The sequence below is a fragment of the Helicoverpa zea genome, chromosome 10 (genome assembly GCF_022581195.2).
Source record: "Helicoverpa zea isolate HzStark_Cry1AcR chromosome 10, ilHelZeax1.1, whole genome shotgun sequence".
Taxonomy (NCBI): Eukaryota; Metazoa; Arthropoda; class Insecta; order Lepidoptera; family Noctuidae; genus Helicoverpa; species Helicoverpa zea.
Genome location: NC_061461.1, coordinates 3,347,375 through 3,369,693, shown reverse-complemented (window position 1 = coordinate 3,369,693; position 22,319 = coordinate 3,347,375). Strand labels below are relative to the sequence as shown.

At 36.4% G+C, this 22,319-nt stretch overlaps 1 protein-coding gene across 1 annotated transcript; it reads left to right on the top strand.

The window, feature by feature from the left end:
• The first annotated feature begins 4,453 nt into the window (after nt 1–4,453).
• Nucleotides 4,454–22,274, top strand: LOC124633645 (structural maintenance of chromosomes protein 3). The gene is made up of 23 exons (XM_047168931.1): nt 4,454–4,575; nt 4,699–4,813; nt 4,982–5,121; nt 5,878–6,036; nt 6,348–6,473; nt 6,761–6,928; nt 8,104–8,195; nt 8,495–8,648; nt 9,931–10,160; nt 10,584–10,793; nt 11,121–11,220; nt 11,844–11,990; nt 12,438–12,596; nt 13,011–13,169; nt 13,526–13,737; nt 14,072–14,234; nt 14,604–14,767; nt 15,566–15,773; nt 16,159–16,335; nt 17,085–17,221; nt 19,542–19,722; nt 20,328–20,510; nt 20,857–22,274. Exons 1-23 carry the CDS (start codon nt 4,561–4,563, stop codon nt 21,067–21,069), a joined length of 3,612 nt encoding a protein of 1,203 aa, XP_047024887.1. The 5' UTR covers nt 4,454–4,560; the 3' UTR covers nt 21,070–22,274.
• Nucleotides 22,275–22,319: the final 45 nt, after the last annotated feature.

The following is a 22,319-nucleotide window of genomic DNA, read 5'->3' as shown; positions in this document are numbered from 1 at the left end:
CAGTAGGAATAAATGTTTGCGCGTATGACGAATCGTGGTCGTGCAGATGCCGCGACGACTATGTCTAATTGTTTTGTTGTTTGCGGGTCTTTTATCCCGTAGTATTGTCATGTCACTGTGGGGTATCTGAGTGAGGGAGGGAGGGGTGAAAATTACCCCCCAGCCGCTTACGTCTCCAAATCAAGGACATGGCGATTGGCGCTCTCATGTCCTGAGTCTAACGATAGGACAACCGCCTGCAGACAGTACCTACGTAAATATTTTTTTCTTTTTATAGAACAGACCTAAGTTCTTTAGGTACTTGGTGATTGGTTAACTAATAACTAACCTACAGTTAACTACTCTTTCCATTATGAAAATTGCTAAACCTAAGAACTTGTTCTAGAGTTTATTGACCACATTTAGAAAATAGATAGGTACCACCTTTATTCTTTCCTATCGGTTGTTTATACAATGTTACTACTTATTACGTAAATTGTCGAAATGGAGATAGTTCGGGTAATTTTAACTTTTGCGATAGAAAATCCGTTTAATTTTCATTCGGTATTTTTACACTTTTTCCTCGGTTAGTAGATAACAAGTTTTTGGTTTTTACTAAATACCGGTAGGAAACTAAATAGAATTTTTCAAAACAAGTTTAGCACTTTATTTAGTTAAATGGATCTTCTATAGGTAGATAGATACTGCATTTAAAACTACAAGGACAAAATCAAGATTCCTCTCTATTTCTGGACCTAATTTTAAATAGTGACGAATCCTTATCGCCATTAAACCAACTCACAATACCAAGTAGTTTTTGCATAGCTCTGCATTTAAAATGTCACCGTTGTATAGAATAAGTTATTCCGAGAACTGCGCAGGAGTGCCATGCTAAAATCACGTCCAGAAGCAGTCGATCCATGCATAAATTAATAGAAAATAGTAAATCGAATAAATAGTTCAGTAACCCCAATAAAACCTCATATAATATTACGTAATTTTAGACTACATGGTGGCCTCTGAATTTATAATTAACTTGATTTAACAAATTAAATAAATAACCGGCCAGATTTTTATTTACAACAGACATTTTTCTATTATAAGGTAACCAAAATCTGCAGAACAAGAAATATGAAACGGTACGTGTAGAGACAATAGTTTAGCTAGACTTAAAGTTCCTTAATTTCTTATAGGAGAGAACGCTTACAGACTAGGAGTAAAGAATGGGGGAGGGTGGTAGCAGACTTTAATCTATCCACATCTCCCAACACTCATACCCACGTCCTCGTTCTGAGATTGTACCGTGCCCATACATTTTAGCACTTTCCCCCCAAGTGAGGAATTTGGCATTTATCCAGACACATTTTTTATTTGGGCATAAAAGATGGCTCATCCGATAATATCTACTAAATTCGCTACTGAGAATGTCCGTCAATTAACATTATTAAACGTTTTTGTCAATATTGATCATGGGCTAGGCGACAATAAGTTGGCTCTAACGAACTACAAACATACTTTTTTATTTCTTTCAACAGGAAAAACTTTCCAGTCGAGGACTTCAAAGTACAATATTGTTATGTATAAACCTTGTCGTGTTTATTCAGTAGATATGCATAAAGTTTGTTAGAATGTATGTGCAAATGAGTCTATTTACTGAAAACAAATCATGTTGTGCTTATTGTGTAATGGTGCAATTACATCATACAAATTCGCTTGTTAAATAAAGGCATACCACCAATGAAAGTCCTACCTACGTCTGTTGAGTACAAAGTTTTGTTGTTTTTTTAGCGTTTATAAAGATTTTTTGCTGAACCCGTAGTCTAATTCGTAACTTCTATTATCAGACCATTATTTACATACCTACTTTCACTTAAAACCTGAAACTGAAACTATATTCAGCATCCTTTGTTTGTACATAGTATGTCCGCTATTGTCTAGTGAAGATGGGACAGAGAAAATAATACAAGTAATACAAAATAGATTTTTTTCCTATTTTTTTATTTTTGTAAAAAATTCATTGTAGTAAAATAAATAAAAGTTTTTAATCATTGAAGTATCTAGCGTCTGCGTATCCGATTGCCGAACATCAGCATAATCTGTGGCCCATTTATAAAATGCCATAGATGTAGTATACTATACTTCGGCCGTTCAGAGAATGCGTTCCTGACACCTATCAGTTAGTCACGACTAGTGATGGGCACAACATAACACTGAGTTCGTTACCGTTCCTTCAAAATGAACCGCCGCATTATTTTAAGATTATTTTCGTTTTAAATTGGCGGAATCATTTGTTTTATATTTTAGTTATTTAAGTGGAAACCAAAAAAAGGTAATATTCATATAATAAAATTGTTTTATTTATTCTTTGTTACAAGTACATTGAATTGAATGTGCGAACAGAATATTAATCAGACTCCGATTTGCTTGAGGAGGTGGTGTCTTCATCATCATCTTCGCCTACATGTATAATTATATTATTATCAATAACAGAATCAATCCTGATATCTCGGTCTAACAAAAGCCGGGTAATCAAATAAAAACAGATCGAAAACACTTGAAAAACGTGGTCTATGCGCACGAAACGACAACGGACGACTGTTTTAGCGTCACAAAATGGCGGCCCATAACGCCATTTGGGGTTACCATTTTTAATCTAAGTATAAAAATGCGGTTTGGTCATAGTTTTATTTTTATATTTCATAAACGTTATAATTAAGTCTTATAGTCCATTATTTTCCAATTCTTAAAAAGAAAATCAAAACGTATTATTTTATATTATAACTGTATAAGAACAGATTACGATACTTGCCTGTTATTTTTAGCACAGCACTACAAAATATAAACCGCTGACATAACCTTGTAATAGCGCAGTATAGATTTAGAAAAATATTGTTTACCAAGTTATTTGACACTCAGTTTGGCACAAAATTATAACATTCATTGATTATTGATATAATAATGTTGTTTTAATGCTCCTCAATTGTTAAAACGGTAAACAACCAGCAAAAATATTTTTATCGTAACTGCAACGCCATTGCAAAGTTACGTCGTCAGTTCAATCGCGACGTGTCAGGAACGCATTCTCTGAATGGCCGAACTATAAACAAGATTGCGCACTCTCAAAATATATATTTACGAAAATGAACTCTATTCCAACGCAATAAGGTACTAAATTGGTTGCATAATACACAGAGGCAAATCCCAGCCGAGAGAGATAGTTAGAACGGAGGCCGTTTGTCTCTTTCTAACACCTTGACAGCATAAAAAAATGTTATGATCAACAGTTTTGTCTTCCCTAAAAAACAATTGAATCACTTATATTTTTATCTTATTTTAACAATTGTAAGTCAACAAATTAATCACAATCGCATTAATTTATTCGTATTTATTCTTAAAACATAAACAACATAAAATTTTATTTTGCTTTTTTTTATTTTATAGCGGTAACCCTGAACATTCTTGGCGCGTAATCAGCATTTAAAATTTTGTTTATATTTTTTTGTATTAAATCAATGTAAACTATTAAAATGGTGAAAAAGTGTTGCTTTTATACTTGTGAAAGTGAATCCTATGGTGGTTGCAATATATCGTTCCACAGGTAAGCTAATAATAACATTTTCGTAAATCAAACAACTAGGGTGCCCATGAATTATTGTAATGAGTCAAAATATGGGTGATGGATTTTAAAACTATTGTTATAGCTTCCCAAAAAAATGTAGAAAGGCGATATAAATGGCTCAGCAGTTTATTTGTGAGGCAAAAATACAAAAAAAAAACAGTCTGCACTACGAATCTTCCTGTTTTTATTACTGCTAATTCCCCCTAATTATTAAAAGCCTATATTAGTATTTTAAGGTCACAAACTGCGTAAGTTAGAACTTCAATACAAATCTGTATAATAATCTTAGCAAACTCGGATTGGTCGTGTCGGAAAAGTCGTGGTGACCTAGTGGGTAAAGGACCAACCTCTCAAGTAAGAGGGCGCGGGTTCGATCCCAGGTCAGGCAAGTACCAATTCAACTTTTCTAAATTTGTATGTACTTTCTAAGTATACCTATCTTAGACACCATTGACTGTGTTTCGGATGGCACGTTAAACTGTAGGTCCCGGCTGTCATTGAACATCCTTGGCAGTCGTTACGGGTAGTCAGTAAGTCTGACACCAGTCTAACCAAGGGGTATCGGGTTGCCCGGTAACTGGGTTGAGGAGGTCATATAGGCAGTCGCTTCTTGTAAAGCACTGGTACTCAGCTGAATCCGGTTAGACTGGAAGCCGACCCCAACATGATTGGGAAAAGGCTCGGAAGATAAAACTCGGATTGGTCTCGCATAGCTTAATCTCATAGTCACCCTATTAGAAAGGGACAGACGGCCTCCGTACTAACTGTTTCACTCGGCTCGTTTTTTAATTAAAAGTGCGCAGTCCTGTTTACTATATTATGTCTATGTAAAATGCACTGATAAAATGTCTACATATTATAATAATCTGTGGTCAATTTTGGCATTTCGAAATGGCGGTCAACGTTACAGTGAGATCACTGTAAACAATAATTAAAGTTTTGAAGTCTAAAGAACTGCAACAATGCATATTAAACAGGTAAAAGATGATCTTCTAAGTTCCCTTCTATGAATTAAATGGTTACCATAGTCGTCCACTCTCCAGTTTATTTAGAAATTGATGACATACAAGTGACGCTATTGTATGTGCGTCTGTTTACAGGTGATAATCCAGGGTTTCAAGAGTTACCGCGAACAAATTGTCGTCGAGCCGTTCGACAAACGACACAATGTCGTCGTCGGACGTAATGGATCCGGGAAAAGTAACTTTTTCCATGGTTGGTATCTACTTCTAACATGCTAATTTTCTATAAGTTGAGGGGAATTTATGTTGCAGTAAGTAGGTTGATTGTTGTCAAACGTACTATAAGAACGCTATAACCATATACACTAGATAAGATATGAGTATTGTGTATGTATTTGAGATCAATTCTTTATCTTTTCAGCCATACAATTTGTGCTAAGTGATGAGTTCTCTCATCTGCGTCCAGAGCAGCGTCTGGCCCTGCTACACGAAGGTACCGGCCCGAGGGTCATCTCTGCCTTTGTGGAGATCATCTTTGACAATTCTGACAATAGGATACCTGTAAGTAACATTACATCTGTGTACTTCATTTGAGTATGCATTTACCTTAAGATAAACAATTAGCAATTTCTTTTCTCTAATTGTATAAAATAGTTTAAAGTAGGTTGCAATTTATTTGTTTAGCATGTATTTTTGTAAAAACTCATGTCAGTCTTTTGTGCTGTATAATAACAAGAATGCAGCCATCATATCATGCATATTTACAGAATTATGACATGACAGCTTAGTTACCACAAAGGAATAACTTACCAAAACACCAAAATAGTAGTGTAATTTTTTGTATTTGAGAAAGAAACACATTTCAAACCATGTTTACTGCGCTATCTATCTGTGCAAATTTCTAAATTATGCACCTATTTACAATGCTACTTGTACATATTTCTTATTTAATCTAACTAAAACAGGTTCTTAAGTTCCACATGTTAAATAGTAGTGAAAAGAACGGGAATTAAAATCAATAAATTAGTAAAATAGAACAACTTTCTAATGTCTGATAAAAATATATTTAAACAATGTTTTAATTATTTCTATATATTTTCTTTTATTCCCCAAGTAAAATCTGCATAACAAATACTTAAATGTGACATCACAAGCCCCTACTTCCAACCATCATTGCATTATATCATTTGAAATCAGAATGTTTTGTTAAAAAAAACTTATACTTTTTGATAATGTAGAGATACCAATTAGAAGCACTATTTTTTTAACCCTATTGCATATTGGTCAATGGCTAAAATACAAGTTTTCTTTATTCAGATCGAAAAAGATGAGATATTCCTTCGCCGAGTCATTGGATCAAAGAAGGATCAGTTCTTCTTGAACAAGAAAGTGGTGCCTCGTTCAGAGGTGCTCAATCTACTTGAGAGTGCTGGTCTGTCCAACTCCAATCCTTACTATATTGTCAAACAGGGAAAGGTAAGCAATCTCTTAATACTTTATATCATCTTTGTAATGCGAAATGTATGTCTGTGGGTTACGCGAGAAAGTGGATTTTCTTAAGCAATCAATCAATTGATTTGTGACTAGAGATTGAATTTAGACATAAAACAAAACTATGGATAGATTGGATTGGATACTTTAACTTTCACTATGGATACTTTTTGTTCTTTTACCTTATCTTGTAATTACTTTTTGTCTGGGCAATGATAGTAAACCGTAGGTAATTCGTAACCTCTTTATCTTTACAAATGTTTGTACACTTACAAGAACCTATCTTATTATTTCAGATCAACCAAATGGCCATAGCGCCCGATTCCCATAGACTGAAGCTCCTGAGAGAAGTAGCTGGTACCAGGGTTTATGATGAGCGCAGGGAGGAGTCTGTTACCATTCTCAAAGAGACTGTTGGAAAGGTAACCATTATTTTTATAATTTATGATGCGGGTATGCTGCTTAAAAGTTGGCTAGTTTCGTTTTTTTTTTAAGTTTTGTTTTATAATGATCAAATTCATAAAATAACTTTAATTTTAGAGACAAAACATCTGTGTTATAAAGCTGTAGAGTTTATTTGCTTACTCAGGAACAACTTAATGTAAAAAATCTTATGGAACCTTATAGGCTGCTTTATCTGTTTGTGTGAAGTAGTTTCCATGATAGACAGGTTAAAAGATGATTTTTTAACAACATGTATTAAATTCAGGTGGAGAAAATCAACGAATTCTTGCAAACTATTGAGGAACGTCTGAAAACTTTGGAGGAAGAGAAGGAAGAACTGAAAGAGTATCAGAAATGGGACAGAGCACGACGCGTGTTGGAGTTCATTATACATGACACTGAACACAGGGAGAATAAGAGGAAGTTGGAGGAGGTAAGGTCATAATACCAGTCTTTATTAAGTTCTTTTTTTAAAAAAGCGTGAGGGTTGCTACATTAACAGAGATAGTTTCAATAACATTAGCTATGCCGATGACATGGCTCTACTGAGTGCCTCAGTTTGTGGTCTCAGAAGATTGCTGGCTATCTGTGAAGGCTATGTTAAGAATCACGGATTAGTCTACAATGAAAAGAAAAGCGTAGTCATGGTCTTTGAGGCTGGTGGTCGATGTCTGAAAACAATACCTCCTGTGAGGTTGAATGGTACGGCTCTGCAGAGGACCTATAATTTTAAATATCTTGTCCATATATTGACGTCCAACTTAAAAGATGATCAAGATATTGAGAGGGAAAGAAGGGCGCTGACGGTTTGAGCTAATATGATTGTTCGCAGGTTTGCTCATTGCAACGTAGCTGTGAAGCAAACTTTATTCCGTGCTTGTTGTACCTCCTTCTACACATGCAGCCTGTGGGCATCATTTACTCAGAAATCGTACAGCGCCATTCGAGTACAATACAATAACGCGTTCCGGGTCTTAATGGGGCTGCCTCGCTTCTGCAGCGCATCAGGGATGTTTGCTGAAGCTCGCATTGACTGCTTCTACGCAACAATGAGGAAAACATGCGCGTCCCTGCTGCGCCGTGTGCGGGACAGCCCCGACACCTTACTGCGCTGTATAGCGAGTACACTCAACTGCCTGTATATGAATCACTGCTGCAGACTTTCCACTTCGGTGATAGACCTGCAGTGGTGATTCGATACAGGCAGTTATCTTAGGTTAGGATGCTTTGTGTTGTAATTTACTAACATAGTAATGAAGTAAAAATTGTTACTAACAAAATGAGTCATGGTCACTTGATTCAAATTAACTATTCTTGCCATGATATGAAATAAACTTTTATTACAAAAAACTTAAACTGACTTCAATAATATACCTAAAACTTTCAAACGCTAAATATCCTGAAAACTGCATTATAATCTGTTCAGCCTCACTCTCCTGTTTTGAACTTGGTTAAAAAGTTTTGATGTCAAATAACATTTAAAGTAGAATTTTAGTTTTTTTTTTTATTTTATCGATAATAATTTACTTCACGAAATATCGAGCGCATAATTACCGTCTAATATTAGGCAAGATTGGTCTATATACAATGTCCTTTGTATATTTTTAGCTGGAAAAGATGCGCTCCAACAGTGGCAAGGAACAACAACATTATGCTGACATGGTCAGAGAGGCGCAGGAGCATGTCAGGGAAGCTAACAGGTAACACTTGTTCTTATTCGGATGACATATGTATATCTAATTAGTATTATCCCCGTAAAACATATCGCGCAGTGTTTCGTGGCAGCAAAAAGTTTGACAATAACTAAACTATACTCTAAACTAAATAACTGTCATTTTCAAATTGTTACATCACAACTGTTGCCGTTTTAATTAAAGTCCACTGTGATTTCTCCACCACATAAAGGTAGACTGGGAGAAAAAGCCCAAGGCGTTGAGTCCGCCAGTGTACAAAATATGCATAAGGGATTACGATCCATTTTTTTTTTTTTTTACTTTAGGAAGCTAAAAGAAGCTCGCAAAGACGTAGCAGCTGCCCGTGAGGAGAAAGACATTCTGTCTACTGAACAACAACAGCTGCTCAGAGAGAAGACCAAGCTGGAGCTCGGTATTAAGGACTTGTCTGATGATGTTGATGGTGATAATAAGTCTAAGGTGAGCAAAATAATAAATAATAATAACAAACAAAATAAAGCCCCGCAGGGCATCTGAGGCGGATGACGGGGAGTAGCGACCCCGCGGGGCTATATATCCGAGTGCTCCAGGGAGAGTATACTGTCCCCCATCTCCGGCTTGCCGGAGTGAAGCATGACGGGGGATAGGTCTCCCGCCTCTTGGCTTGCCTTCATCGGCCGGTCAGAGTGGAGTCGCTAGAGCAGGGTTAGTAGCCCACTCGGAGGGTAGGTGCCTCGTGGTAAGTGGCGAGTGGGCCGGTGATGCTGGACCCACAGGGAGCGCGTGATCTGCGTTTAAAGTCCGCCGAGGTATCCTCACCCCTCAGCCGCTCATGTACCTGTTGCCCCCTTGTTGCGATTTAGCGACTGATTCCCGGGGGCCCAGTAAGTGAGGTGGCGAGTCTCCACCTGCCATTTTTACATGTATTTAATACATTGTCATCGGCAGGTGCCATAGTTCCCGTAGTTTCCCCATTCCTAGTCCATTAGCATCCCATCACAATAGCCCAAGTAGTTTTCATCCACAGTTAGCAATAGTTTAGCCCAGAACCGGGGATTGTCCTTGGGTACATTTCTATAGTGTATACAGGGATAATCGTCGGCTTTGTGTCACCATTTAATTAAAGTTGTCTCAAAAGGGCTTCAGCGTGTTGGCTTCGGCCCCACGTTCGCCTCCCAAAAATCCGGGACTCTGTAGTCCCGAGGTCTGGTAGAGACATAACAAACAAAATAATAATAAATTTATAATACTTGTATACGATTCACTAGCCGGCCCAAAAAGCAGTTAAATAAGAATAATCTTATCTACAACGTATAGAAGTCAATTAAATGTATTTGAAGAGCAATACTTAAAGCCCATATTTAAATCATATTATTTTTGAGTGGGAACTCATATTACTAAAAATGTATGATTAAAATATAGAAAAACTAGCTTCCGCCAGCGGCTTCGCCCGCGTGGTGTGTTGATAAAAAGTAGCCTATATGTTAATCCAGGGTATCACCTATCTACGTACCAAATTTCAATCAAATCGGTCCAGCCGTTTTTGCGTGATTGAATAACAAACATACATCCAATACATTCTCACAAACTTTCACATTTATAATGTAAGTAGGATAATATTATTTAAATATGCACAGGCGATTGGCCAATAATTTTTTAACCTATTCTATGTTTTACCCTGCGTTTTAGTAGCGCCGTACACATTTTTACCCTAAAATTATTCTCTCACAAAAAACATCAAACATACATATTACAATTCCAGGAAAGAGCAGAAGGCGAACTCGAACGTCTCCGCCAACAAATAGCTGAGAAGGAACGTGAACTCGAAGAGCTGAAGCCCAAATACGAAGAGATGAAGTCGCGTGAGGAGGAGTGTACTCGCGCGTTAGCTCTCAACCAGCAGAAGCGGCAGGAGCTGTACGCTAAGCAGGGACGAGGGACGCAGTTCACTTCCAAACAGGACAGGGATAGATGGATCGAGAAGGAGCTTAAGTATGTGTTAAATTAATATTTTGTCTTTTGAACCGATTTTCCAAAAAAGGAGGTTTATATTTTTTTTGTTGCCTTGTTGTGTCATTGTTTTTTGAGTTCTATAGGCAATGTAGCACTTTATTGATTTGTTTTGTTTGCCTGTGGCTAAGTTAAGCCAAGCTTATGATGAGTCATGCAAATTCCAAAAAATATAAACATATAAAACATGACTTTTTATTTGTAATCTCCAATTATTTACTTCTAAATATTGAACACTTTGATGGCGTGATTCATATTCCATCTCATTTTTACCAGTTTTATAAAATAAGTTTTATGATGGATCAGATAGTCAAGACAGTTGACGATGATGAAGTCCTCAAAAAGTTTAATCTTATGTTCATTTTGCATTCATATTAATTTGATCATCTAATACCCTTTTCCCAGATCACTAAGCAAGCAAATAAAAGACAAGAAGGACCACGAAACTAAACTCCGTGACGACTTGCGACGTGACGCAACAAAATTGACTGAGCTAGAGAAAAGAATAGAAGAGACTACAAAAGAGATGGAGAGGCAGAGAGTCGCTATTGACGAACATAATAAACAGTACTACGAGTGTAAGAAGAGGAAGGACCAGGAACAGAGTGCTAGGAAGTATGTATTTAAATTTTAACTTTTTTGCGAGAAATTCAAATATGAGATGTTTTTATTTTATATTTTACCTGAGTTAAAATTACATATAAGGCGTGATGTTATAATTCGCGGTAATAATACACCTCAAAGTTATTTTTGATGTGTTTGTTGTAACTCGGAAAGTTCATACAATTCAAATGTAATCGGAAATACTTTGTGTTTTACACTAAAAAGCTTATCAGGTTTCATTTAACTCGTAAGAACTTTCGGAGGAAACTAAGAATTTCATTCTTGAAAATGAAAGTTTTAATACAAATTAATATTTTTATGACAAATTAATATTTTTAGTGAATTATGGCGTAAGGAAACGACCCTCACACAGAATCTGTCGTCACTCAAAGAGGACTTGGCAAAGGCTGATCAAGCACTGCGTTCTATGGCGGGAAAGGTAAATATTACTTCATTATTTATCTCTCTATCTTTCAAAAATGTCACTATGTGTAGATATTTTAATAAATATTCACATACATATCGTCATAGTCTATTATGAAGGTAAGGTTATAACTATCCCTCATAATAGATCAAGTAAATTGATGTTTTGTAGATACTCAATACTAAACAAAGTGGGTTGGTTTTGGATTTCGAAAAAAAATAACGAATTAATTGAGATACCATGAACATACTTTTTTTTTTAATTCTCACGGTTTGATCTATATCCTGGGGGAACTTCTCGTTCCCTGATAGTAGGTAAACTATGTATATGTAGATGATGATGATGATGTCATCCTAGCCGATTATCGGCTACGGCGGCTGTTCTCTTGTAAGGAGATCAGCCAACTACGCAGGACATATTATAGTGCACGAGCATTTGCTTGGACACAGGTGCACTCACTATTCCTTCACTCTCATGGCCCGATGGGACGGCAATCCGACACCACCGGAGAGAGATCACAAGCAGGACCGACATTTGGGAATAGTGTAGATTCCTGACTGTAAAAGAGTTTTTCAAGTCAGTTAACAGTTTTGGAGTCTAATCAAAATCTAATAAATAACTACAACTTTCCTTTACAGCCTATCTTAAATGGCAGAGACAGTGTACGCAAAGTGTTAGAGACATTCCAAGAACGCGGTGGCGAGTGGGCCAAGATCGCCACGCAGTACTATGGACCCGTCATTGAGAACTTCACCTGTGACAAGACTATTTATACTGCTGTTGAGGTATACTATTTTTTTAAATGTTACACCCCTTTGCAAGATACTTTAATTGTAAATGTGAAAGGAACCCTGAATCAACGAGATGGTTGGCGTTCCTTGGGGAAGGCTTACGTTCAGCAGTGGACTACAATTAGCTGATATGATGATGATCATATAGTCTAACAATCCTAAATGAGTGTGGAGTAGTTCCTTCGGGACAATTGATATATGTATAAGATATACTACTGCTGTTTTAGCCGAAAGACTAAGGTCCAAATTCGCGATCAGTATAAACTTTTTTCTTTACACAACTGTTTACTTTAAAACTTGAATGTTCACAGTAAACAGTTGTTTCGAGGAAACTGATGTGTGTTGCCGATAAACCGATGACTTTGGGCCTTACAAACTTTTGCATTTATAATATTACTAGAATAAATTCAATATTTTTAACAATAATTTCTAATTTCCCAGGTAACAGCCGGTAACAGATTATTCCACCACATAGTGGAATCAGACACAGTGGGCACAAAGATTCTGAAAGAGATGAACCGACAGAGCCTGCCGGGAGAGGTGACGTTCATGCCTCTCAACCGACTGCAAGTTAGAGATATGGTTTATCCTAATGATAACGTGAGTTTTCACCATTTTATTATATTTTTGGATATTTTCGTTGATATTGAAGACATATTTTAAAATGTTTTCTTGGAGAGCTTGTGTTATATTTTGTTAATAAACAGCTTTATTTCCTTAGACATGATGATTCATTCAGAATAACTTAAATTCATGTATATATATTAATTCAAAATAGGCCTATAAAAACTTCAACTAAACTACAAGCTATCAATGCTTATATAGGCCCAAGTTCACCCAATAACAACATAAAAGTCCAATTTCTTAGAACAACTGTTTCCTATGAATTGTTTTTTAAGAAACAATGCGGTTATGAGGCCTTACTTGAGTCTAGGTTATTAGAATAATATTATTCCAATCTTCTATCCTGACATAAATTTTTACATACTTTTTTCTATTATATGTATATTTCAGAACGCCATAGCCATGGTACAAAAGCTGAAATACGACGCTAAATACGCCAAAGCAATGAAGTATATCTTCGGCAAGACTCTCATCTGCAGGAACTTGGAGTGTGCCACAGAGCTCGGCAAACAGTTCCATCTCGATTGCGTTACTTTGGAGGGAGATCAGGTAAGGTTCTGTCTAGCCTTTTCCTAAATATGTTGAGGTCGGCTTTCAGTCTGATTATGCAGCTGATTACCAGTGTTTTACAAGTTACAATTTCCTATCTGACCTCCTCAACCCAGTTACTCAGGCAACCCAATACCCTAGATAAGACTGATTGTCAGACTTTCTGGCTTCTGTCTGGCTACTCGTAACGATTGCCAAAGATGTTCAAATGATAGCCGGGATTTACAGTTTATTGTGCCATCCGAAACAAGGCTCCATTTACCAAAACAAAAAAACTAGCCACCCAGCCCAATTCATAAAATATTACAATCATTTCTCTAACAAGGCATTATTATTAACTTTCATTTTGTTCACAGGTATCATCAAAGGGCTCTCTGACCGGTGGTTACTTCAACCAGTCGCGTTCTCGTCTAGAGATGCAGAAGACTCGGTCTGAGCTCATGGAGCAGATAACTACACTTGAGCAGGAGTTGAGCACACTCAGACAAGAGCTCAATAAGACGGAAACTAGTATTAACTCTATTGTGTCTGAGATGCAGAGGACTGAGACTAAACAGGGGAAGGCTAAGTGAGTAAAATAAAAAAGATTAGAGAGATATTGAAAGGTAACCCATTGAAGTGTTCAGAGACATACTAGAGAGATTCTTGAATTATTTCTTAATTTTCAGTGAATTCAAATCAAGACTCAAATACGTTGACAATTCATTGCTATTTGATGACATAAATGATACAATAGCATGCTCTTTTTTGACAAAGTGAACAAAAAAAAAACCCTTTTTAAAGAGAATCTTTTATTCTCTGCTAATAGTTCCACCTACCATGCAGTAATAAATGTATAATAGACCTATAGATATACCTTTCTCCAAAGTCCCATTTATTCACAATATAAAATTCGTCCACAGGGATATATTCGACAAAGTAAAGGCCGACATACGCCTGATGAAAGAAGAGTTGGCATCGATCGAGCGTTTCCGCGGGCCCAAGGAGCGGTCGCTGGCGCAGTGCCGCTCCAGCCTCGAGGCCATGCAGGCCACCAAGGAGGGGCTGGAGTCCGAGTTGCATCAGGTAAATAGCGTTTAAAAGTAAAAATAAAAGCAATTTTCTTATGATGAATACAGTCATTGGTGTCCAAGATATAAGAAAATACATATAAACTTAGATAAATTGCATTGGTGCTTGGCTGACCTGAAATGGAACCCACTGATAATTGAGAGGTTAGTTCTTTTCCAGGAGATATCTAGGAGTTGGTGACGAAATTAACTTATATAGCTGCATTCTCTAGACACCAACTTCTAGACCAATGGCACCTAACAGTTTTTTGTCGCTTTTTAGTGTTTTTATAAGTCGTTTTTCTTTGTTAAGAGTTTAAAATAAGTATTTAAATACAATACCTCACCATGTGTATTCCTACTTAAAACATCCCTCACTCAACAGGAACTAATGGAACAACTATCGACTGCCGACCAAGGCAAAGTGGACGAGCTCAACGACGCCATCCGTCGCCTCACGCAGGAGAACAAGGAAGCCTTCAGCGCCAGGATGAATCTCGAAGCCACCAAGAACAAGCTGGAGAATCTGCTCACTAATAACTTGATTCGGTAAGTTGTATTATTTAACTATTTAGCTATTCCCATCGGTTTCAACGTAATAGACGAGTCTATTTATTATTATCGCTTCACAATATGATTGAAACTGAAAAACTTTGATGCAATTCCATTGATTTGGCGAGACGACCACTACTCCCCAACTAATGCATCCAAAGTCAAAGTTGATATGACTCACCTGCTTTCGTGAAAAATAACATTTATAACACCATGAGAGAAAACCCATCGCCGCGACTTTTTGTGTTCACGATCTATGTTCTTAAAACCGATTATTCGAATTAACATTTATACAACGTTATTTTTTGTTTGTGCGAAACCTGAATATAGTTTGTTCAGAATCAGTAACTGAATCGATTCCAATAGTTTTTACACCATGTTATATTTTTTCCCAAAATTATCTAAAAAACTTTGAATGTTGGACACCACACATAGGTATTTATTCTCGCACAACGGCGGTCACGGCGAGTTCATAGCGGGCGCGAGCGCACAGTGCTATCGCGTTGCGCGGCATGTGTGCGTTTTGTGGTGATTATGTATTTTTACGGACAGTCCCGTAACTTAACAAGCTTATCACTTTGTGATTTTTCATGATACGGTTTTGAAATTTCGTACATAGATTCTTTACATAAAAATACTAGATAGGTGTATCAGGTTTCACATAAACAAAAAATAACGTTGTATATTTAATAACATACCTATAGAATAATCCATAATAATGGTCTTCCTTAGACCTTGTTATTTTTCTAATTATCCCCACTATTATTCATAAACTTTGCTTTTCTCAATATCCAGTCGTAAAGATGAGTTGGTTCAAGCTCTACAAGAGATCTCGGTGGAAGATCGCAAGCGTCGTCTCGCGAACAGCAAGGCGGATCTCGCCGCCACCGAGAAGAGAATCAAGCAGATTAACAAGGAGTTGGAAGAAGTCGAGAGGAAAGTACAAGCCGCTGTAAAGAATGAGAAAGCCTTGAAGTTGGAGCTTGATAAGTGGAGAAATAAGGTATGATGATTTAGTGCTCATTTTGTGCGCGTAAACAGTATTTACAATCAGTATCCCTGCATAATCAGTATTTACAATATGAAAAATGCTATACTCCAGATTTGCCTCCTACAGTATTTTTGTCGGCATTTTGTCGTAAATTAATATTGTTTTATGTTTCGATTCGATTTTTTCTACTTTATCTTTAAAATCTGTATGAAAGGTCAAGTATGAATAAAAATATCGTATTATTTTTACTTCCTTGGAAATCTTGGTTTTGTCCAGTGTATAGCGAAAGAGAGATTGTTTGATGAAAAAAAAACTGGTAAAAAGTTAACTTCCCGACCTTAGAGTCATGTCCATATCCAAAAGGCAATAATTTACTCTAATAATCTTTATATAACAGGAAAAAGAAGCACAAGACAAAATGGAGGAAGACGCCAAAGGCTTAGAGAAGATGGCGTCCAAAGAGGTGTTGCTACAGGAGAAAATACAAGAATCTCTCGACAAGATCGCTGCGCTCGGGACTCTGCCCAACGCGCCCGAGCTGCATGCCAAGTATCAGAAGATGTCGCTCAAACAGGTAACAGATAACTTTAGACTCGTAAGCCCAAGTATACCGGCAAATTAAATATCCGTTCTTCTGCTTAATTCTACGTAATTCCGCCTTACTACAAAAACTTAAACATCTGTTGAACACATGTCTAAAAAAATGTGGCTACAAAACAGACCTTATTTCAACGTCATAATCTGTCATTTTGTTTAGACAGGTATTCAACAGACGTTTAAAAGTTTATGTGGTACGACGGATTATGTTTATGTTGTTGGTGAATTTTGTCCTTAATCCTGAGCTTAAAGTAATAACATGCAGCTGATTATTAGTTTTTATATGCAGTGATAACTGTCCATCCTCCTCAACCCAGTTGCCATGGCAACACGATACCATTTGGTGAGACTGGTTGTCAGATTTTCTGGGTTCTGACTACCCGGGTTACTACTTGCAAGTCAGGTGCCTGAAGAAATTTTCATTACATAGAGGCCCACCCATCCACGTACGGAACGCGCTAAGCGTTGTTTATTCATTGTTTACGGCTTTTATTTAGCCATAAGTACCTTGCATTTCTTGACATTATGAATACTTTATGCCCTCAGATTTACATAGATATTTACAATGGCGATCCAACAAGGTAATGCTGCCAGCCTCTTGGGTACGCTCCCAGTCGACAACGATGGGGACGAATTTTTTTATGCTTTTTAGTTTATTTTTTGTTTTACTAGGATAGTTTTTTATATGTATTGTAAATAGTTTCTTACATTATATTTTTTTTGCAGCTATTCAAAGAGCTCGAGAAAGCTAACCAACATCTGAAAAAATATAACCACGTGAACAAGAAAGCCTTGGATCAATTCATTAGCTTCTCTGAACAGAAGGAAAAACTATACAAGAGGAAAGAGGAACTTGACATTGGGTGAGTTTTATTTTTTACATTCTAGCCGTTTGATTTATACTTTCTATACCAGAATGAAATATTTAACACTCACAATTTATGTACTTTCTATTATTTATTTATTTTCATTTTTTTGTACACACACATAATAAAGAAAGATGACAGGAAAGAAAGAATTTACAAAGGTAATGCTTATTTCTAAAGAAATCTCTTCTTTTATTAAAATAATTTGTAAAATTGGTTCGGTACATGTGAAGATTATCCCCTAGAACTGTTACAAACTCAAATACATCACGTCTATAAAATGTGTGTAAATGTTACAGTTATCTTTTTATTTCTATTGAACAATATTAATATATTAATATAAACAATATTATTTTCTGAAACTATGAATATACAATCGCCATACGTTGCTATCAGTTGATTGGTATAAAAACAATTAAAAAAAGACGTTCTACATTTAATATACATTATAAATCTGATTCAAACAACCAGAACTTTACAAATATGTATAATTATTTTTACCTATATATTTTTTTGAAATCGTAATTTTTTTGGACCATATGGAGCCAAAACGCTGTTTGGAGTATTTTCCATCCGACTTCCGATGGCTTTAACATTGAGAACGTTTTCGAACTTATCAATTAGTTCGATAATTTTTCTATAAATAATAACAACTGCCTCTTCAGCGTAAAGATAGTCTAAATGTGTAAAATCGTTCAAGTAAATTATCTCGTCGACATTTGGCAGGTTGCTTTTAAGGATGTCAACATCCTTCGGGTCCGATAACCAGTCTTTGCAACTGTAAAATAAAATTACAGGCACTGTTACTTTACTTAGATCGTAATCTGGCGGGGTTAATGACTCATATCTGCGTAAATTCTCTACGACGTCATAATCATATCGACAGAATCGCTCCGAGTGTACCAATTGTCCGTAATGTGAGAACTGACGTATCGATGAACCAGTAGGACTGTGCCCTAATATAACCGACAAAAACGTCTCATTTATCTTCGTCTCATACCCTGATAACGAGTACAAAACATTGTCACAATTCACTGGCATAATAGAGCAAACAATACCCGATATTTTGTTGAAGAAATCCGACCCTGTCATAATAGTGTTAAAATCCGATAGTATTAACTCCAGTACATTTTGAGCGGGTGAAAAAAATCTCAATAAATGACTTTGAACGTGACCCATCCACGCTTCAGGAGCCAGTGAGAACATAAGTTTCATTTTACTATTGTATTCGGGCTTCATTGAACCCAATACATAGCCGACTGTTGTTCCTTGCGAATGTCCCACGTAGTACAAGCTATCTTGTTTTGTCCTATTGAGGATATAGTCGATCATTGCTGGCAGGTCGTACAAAGCGATTTCTTCCCATGAAAAGTCCCAAAACGCTGACTGCGTAGAGTTCATAGACGCGTGCGCTAGAGAGTATTTGTTTCCTCTCGCGTTGCCCATCCACACGTCGAAGCCTTGATCTGCGAGCACATAGGCCAACGCCTTCTTAGGTCCCATTAGCAACCAGCAATCAGAACTTTCGACAATACCGTGCATTAGAAACACAACTGACCTTTCTTCTCTTTTCTGGCGGTTCAGTCTATGGAAATTTAAAATGTATCCATCTTGTGTCTGCACCGTATGTTCTTCGAGAGGGTATCTATATTTCTTCGCTAATTGAGATATGTTAAGTCTTGCATCTTCAGGAACGTATGTTTCTTGAGTTGTGCCGATTAGTTCTTCCCAAACGTTCCATAGTCCCCGATCATTGTTCGCAGAAACACTGCCAATCAGTACTAGTATATAAATGTACATACTATTATTTCTCTAGGAAATCGTCTGTGCGTGAAACAATGCGTGCTACGTTATATATATGTTGTTCTAAAACCTATGTTGTTAAACTTCACCCCATTGTTAATAGCTATTAATCTTGACACAGATTTATTTAGATTTGTAGTTCGTGTCAGTTATCCAATTATTCCATTTGAACGAATTTCTCTAACTTTTGTGAACTGTTGAATGAACTGCACTAGTGTTATATGTATAATTACTTTGATGTGAATGATCACATTCGCATTGATGATTTTGATATCCGAGTAATGTTTCTGGTTTTAAGTCATGTTATCATAACAAAGCATTTGTTAGATTCAGTTAGGAAAGTCGTTGTTACTTAACTCAAAGCATTATGAAATGTGTTACATATAATTTTACTACATTTTAGTTGCAATAATCTTTCTAGACAGTCTGTAGAATTTCTGTATAATATTGCAACTTAAAATATTGTAAAACTATTTCGTTAATAAACATTGTAATAAAATACTCTATTCGACAGAGGAGAGAAAATCCGCGAGCTCATCGAAACATTAGAACACAGGAAGTTAGAAGCCATACAGTTTACATTCAAGCAAGTATGCAAGTACTTCACTGAGGTGTTCAAGAAACTGGTTCCTCAAGGCAGAGGCAGCCTCATCATGAGAGCGGCCAATGAGGACGGACAAGAGGCTTCCACTGACGTAAGTGTACTATTTACGTCATTATTGTTCCCGTCAAATAACTTTGCTTGTGTCGAGTCAGTAATTTAACGCCTTGTGCATGCACAGTAGTGTTTTTTTTTCATACATTTTGCCTATGGTGAAGTTTCTAGTAACCCATTTCGACAAGTATAGCTAATCGATAAAAGGTCTGGTGGGTATACATTTTGTAAAATCCTGCTTCTTAGCGTGCGCTTACAATCTAAATGGATTAAGGAACTCCTATGCAAAATTTTTGACTCGTAGCATTTGTCTTTTCTGAGATGGTCAGCGCTGAAAACCAGCGCTGTTTGTCTCGTGCCTGCGTGTGCGTGACACAGCATTTATGCTGAGCGCTGCCCCTTTTTCACGCATAAGTGACGCAGCTGCAGCGCTTTATTTTTTTGTTTTACTGTTTGTTTTGTCCCTAGATTTATTTGTTTGTATTTGTGTGTTTGTTTTCTGCGTCATGTGTGTAAAATAAATGGTTTTTCTTTCTTTCTAGATGTGATGACTGAAAAACTGACTCAAAATTTTACTGTAACCTGGTACTTGACTCAAGGACAAACCTACTGTATTTTTATATACATACTGTACTTTATTCACAGCGTGTAAAAGCCGACCCATTCGCGGGCGTCGGTATAAAGGTATCGTTCACTGGCGGCGAGGGCGACATGAGGGAAATGAACCAGTTGTCCGGCGGACAGAAGTCGCTGGTCGCTTTAGCACTCATCTTCGCCATACAGAAGTGTGATCCTGCCCCATTCTACTTGTTCGATGAAATCGATCAGGTGAGTTGAAGTTAGGTTATATGCTAGCTTTATATTGGGTTTTAATTGTGAATGCGTGTTTTTTATTGCCTAAGAATGTTGCTATAGGTTTATAAGAGATAAAACCATAGAAACCGTTTGAAAATAGTCACATTTAATAGAGAACTTATTTATTTAAAGTCGGTTTATGATATTTTTTCTATTCATACCTCGCGAAATTAAATTTCTCTCTAACTGTATAACAACTTGTCTTCCTCAAAACAATTTAAGTAAAGAAAAGAAGAACTGTACAACATTTTATTCAAATCGTTTTATGCCATAAAATTGTATTTCCCAAATGCTATTCCTAACACTACAAATTCCACAGGCTTTAGATGCGCAACATCGTAAGGCGATAGCAAACATGATCCACGAGTTATCCAGTTCGGCCCAGTTCATCACGACGACTTTCCGACCTGAGCTGTTGGAACATGCTCACAAGTTCTACGGAGTTAAGTTCCGGAACAAAGTGTCGCATGTCGAGTGTGTCACACAAGAGGAGGCGAGAGATTTCGTCGAAGACAGCGCTACACATGCTTAAATTTTGTTTACTTATGTTATTTGACATATGTTGAATTCGAAAACGTTTCTGACCACAGAGTACAGACATGTTGGTAAATAAATGATGTCTTTTGTAAGTAATTTGCATTTCTAAAGACCGATTTTACAATTCACTTTTATCTGTCAAACAATAGAATATGTGACAGCTTTTGTATAGAAAATATGTCATACCGCTATATTTATTATTCAGATAGAAGTTAAGTGATGATTGAAAATTCGGTCCTAAAAGTAGTTAAATGAATCCGCGTTCCGTTTGCATACAAGAAGTCAACGGACAGCGCGATAAAGTGTCACTAAAGTGCTCTTATTACGCCGTAGAAGGAAATGCCTGATTTTGTAAGAAATTATAAAAGTTTTGATTTACCTTCATGTCTGTTTATTAATGCTACGTGCGCCACCTAACTGTTAAAATATTGCAATTACTCCACGATATTGTTAATTTCGAATTACGTGTTAAAATGTTACGTTTTTATGTTTAAAACTTAAAACGCAGGTGTTGTAGGACGCAGGAGTAGTTGCATAACCAATAAATAATATTATTATTCTCATTTAGTGTGAATATATTGATTTGTCGTGTAAAACAGTTTTTTTGTCGCCGTCTGAATTCATAGGCATGTACTGACAATATGATACTTTAAAATTCAATTGGATAGAAATTAAAATGTTATATGTTGGTGGTGTAAGTTTGACATTTTCAGTGCGCACCACTCGACATGATTTTTCTAGAATTGTATTCATTTATTTATTTAAAAATACAGACCTATTTACCGCGAAGAAATGTTACATAGTTACATAAAATACTTTTTCAGCAACATTGGATTGTAAGGTTAGCGATATTTTATTGTAAATATTTTTGATGCAGTTTTTATTTCGATTATTTCCTAAATAAATTGACATGAGTGGTTATTTTAGTTTACATTGTTGACATTATTTTCTTCTACTAGATATAAGTAAAATAGTTAATACTATAAAAATTGATAGTAAACATTTTGCATTGACTCAGATTATATTTTTATAGTGCCTCAGCAACGACGTCAATGCAGTGGTTTCTGAATTGTAATGTTTTTTTTTCTAATAAAAATACTTTATTTCTCAACATTACTGAGTATTGTAAAATGGTAATGTTTCCAGTGTATTTACTGATGTTAAGAACATTCTATAGAAATATACGAAACTAGCCGTTTTCTTGCGGTTTTTCTCTAGCTCCTACCCGTAACGGGATAAATTGCC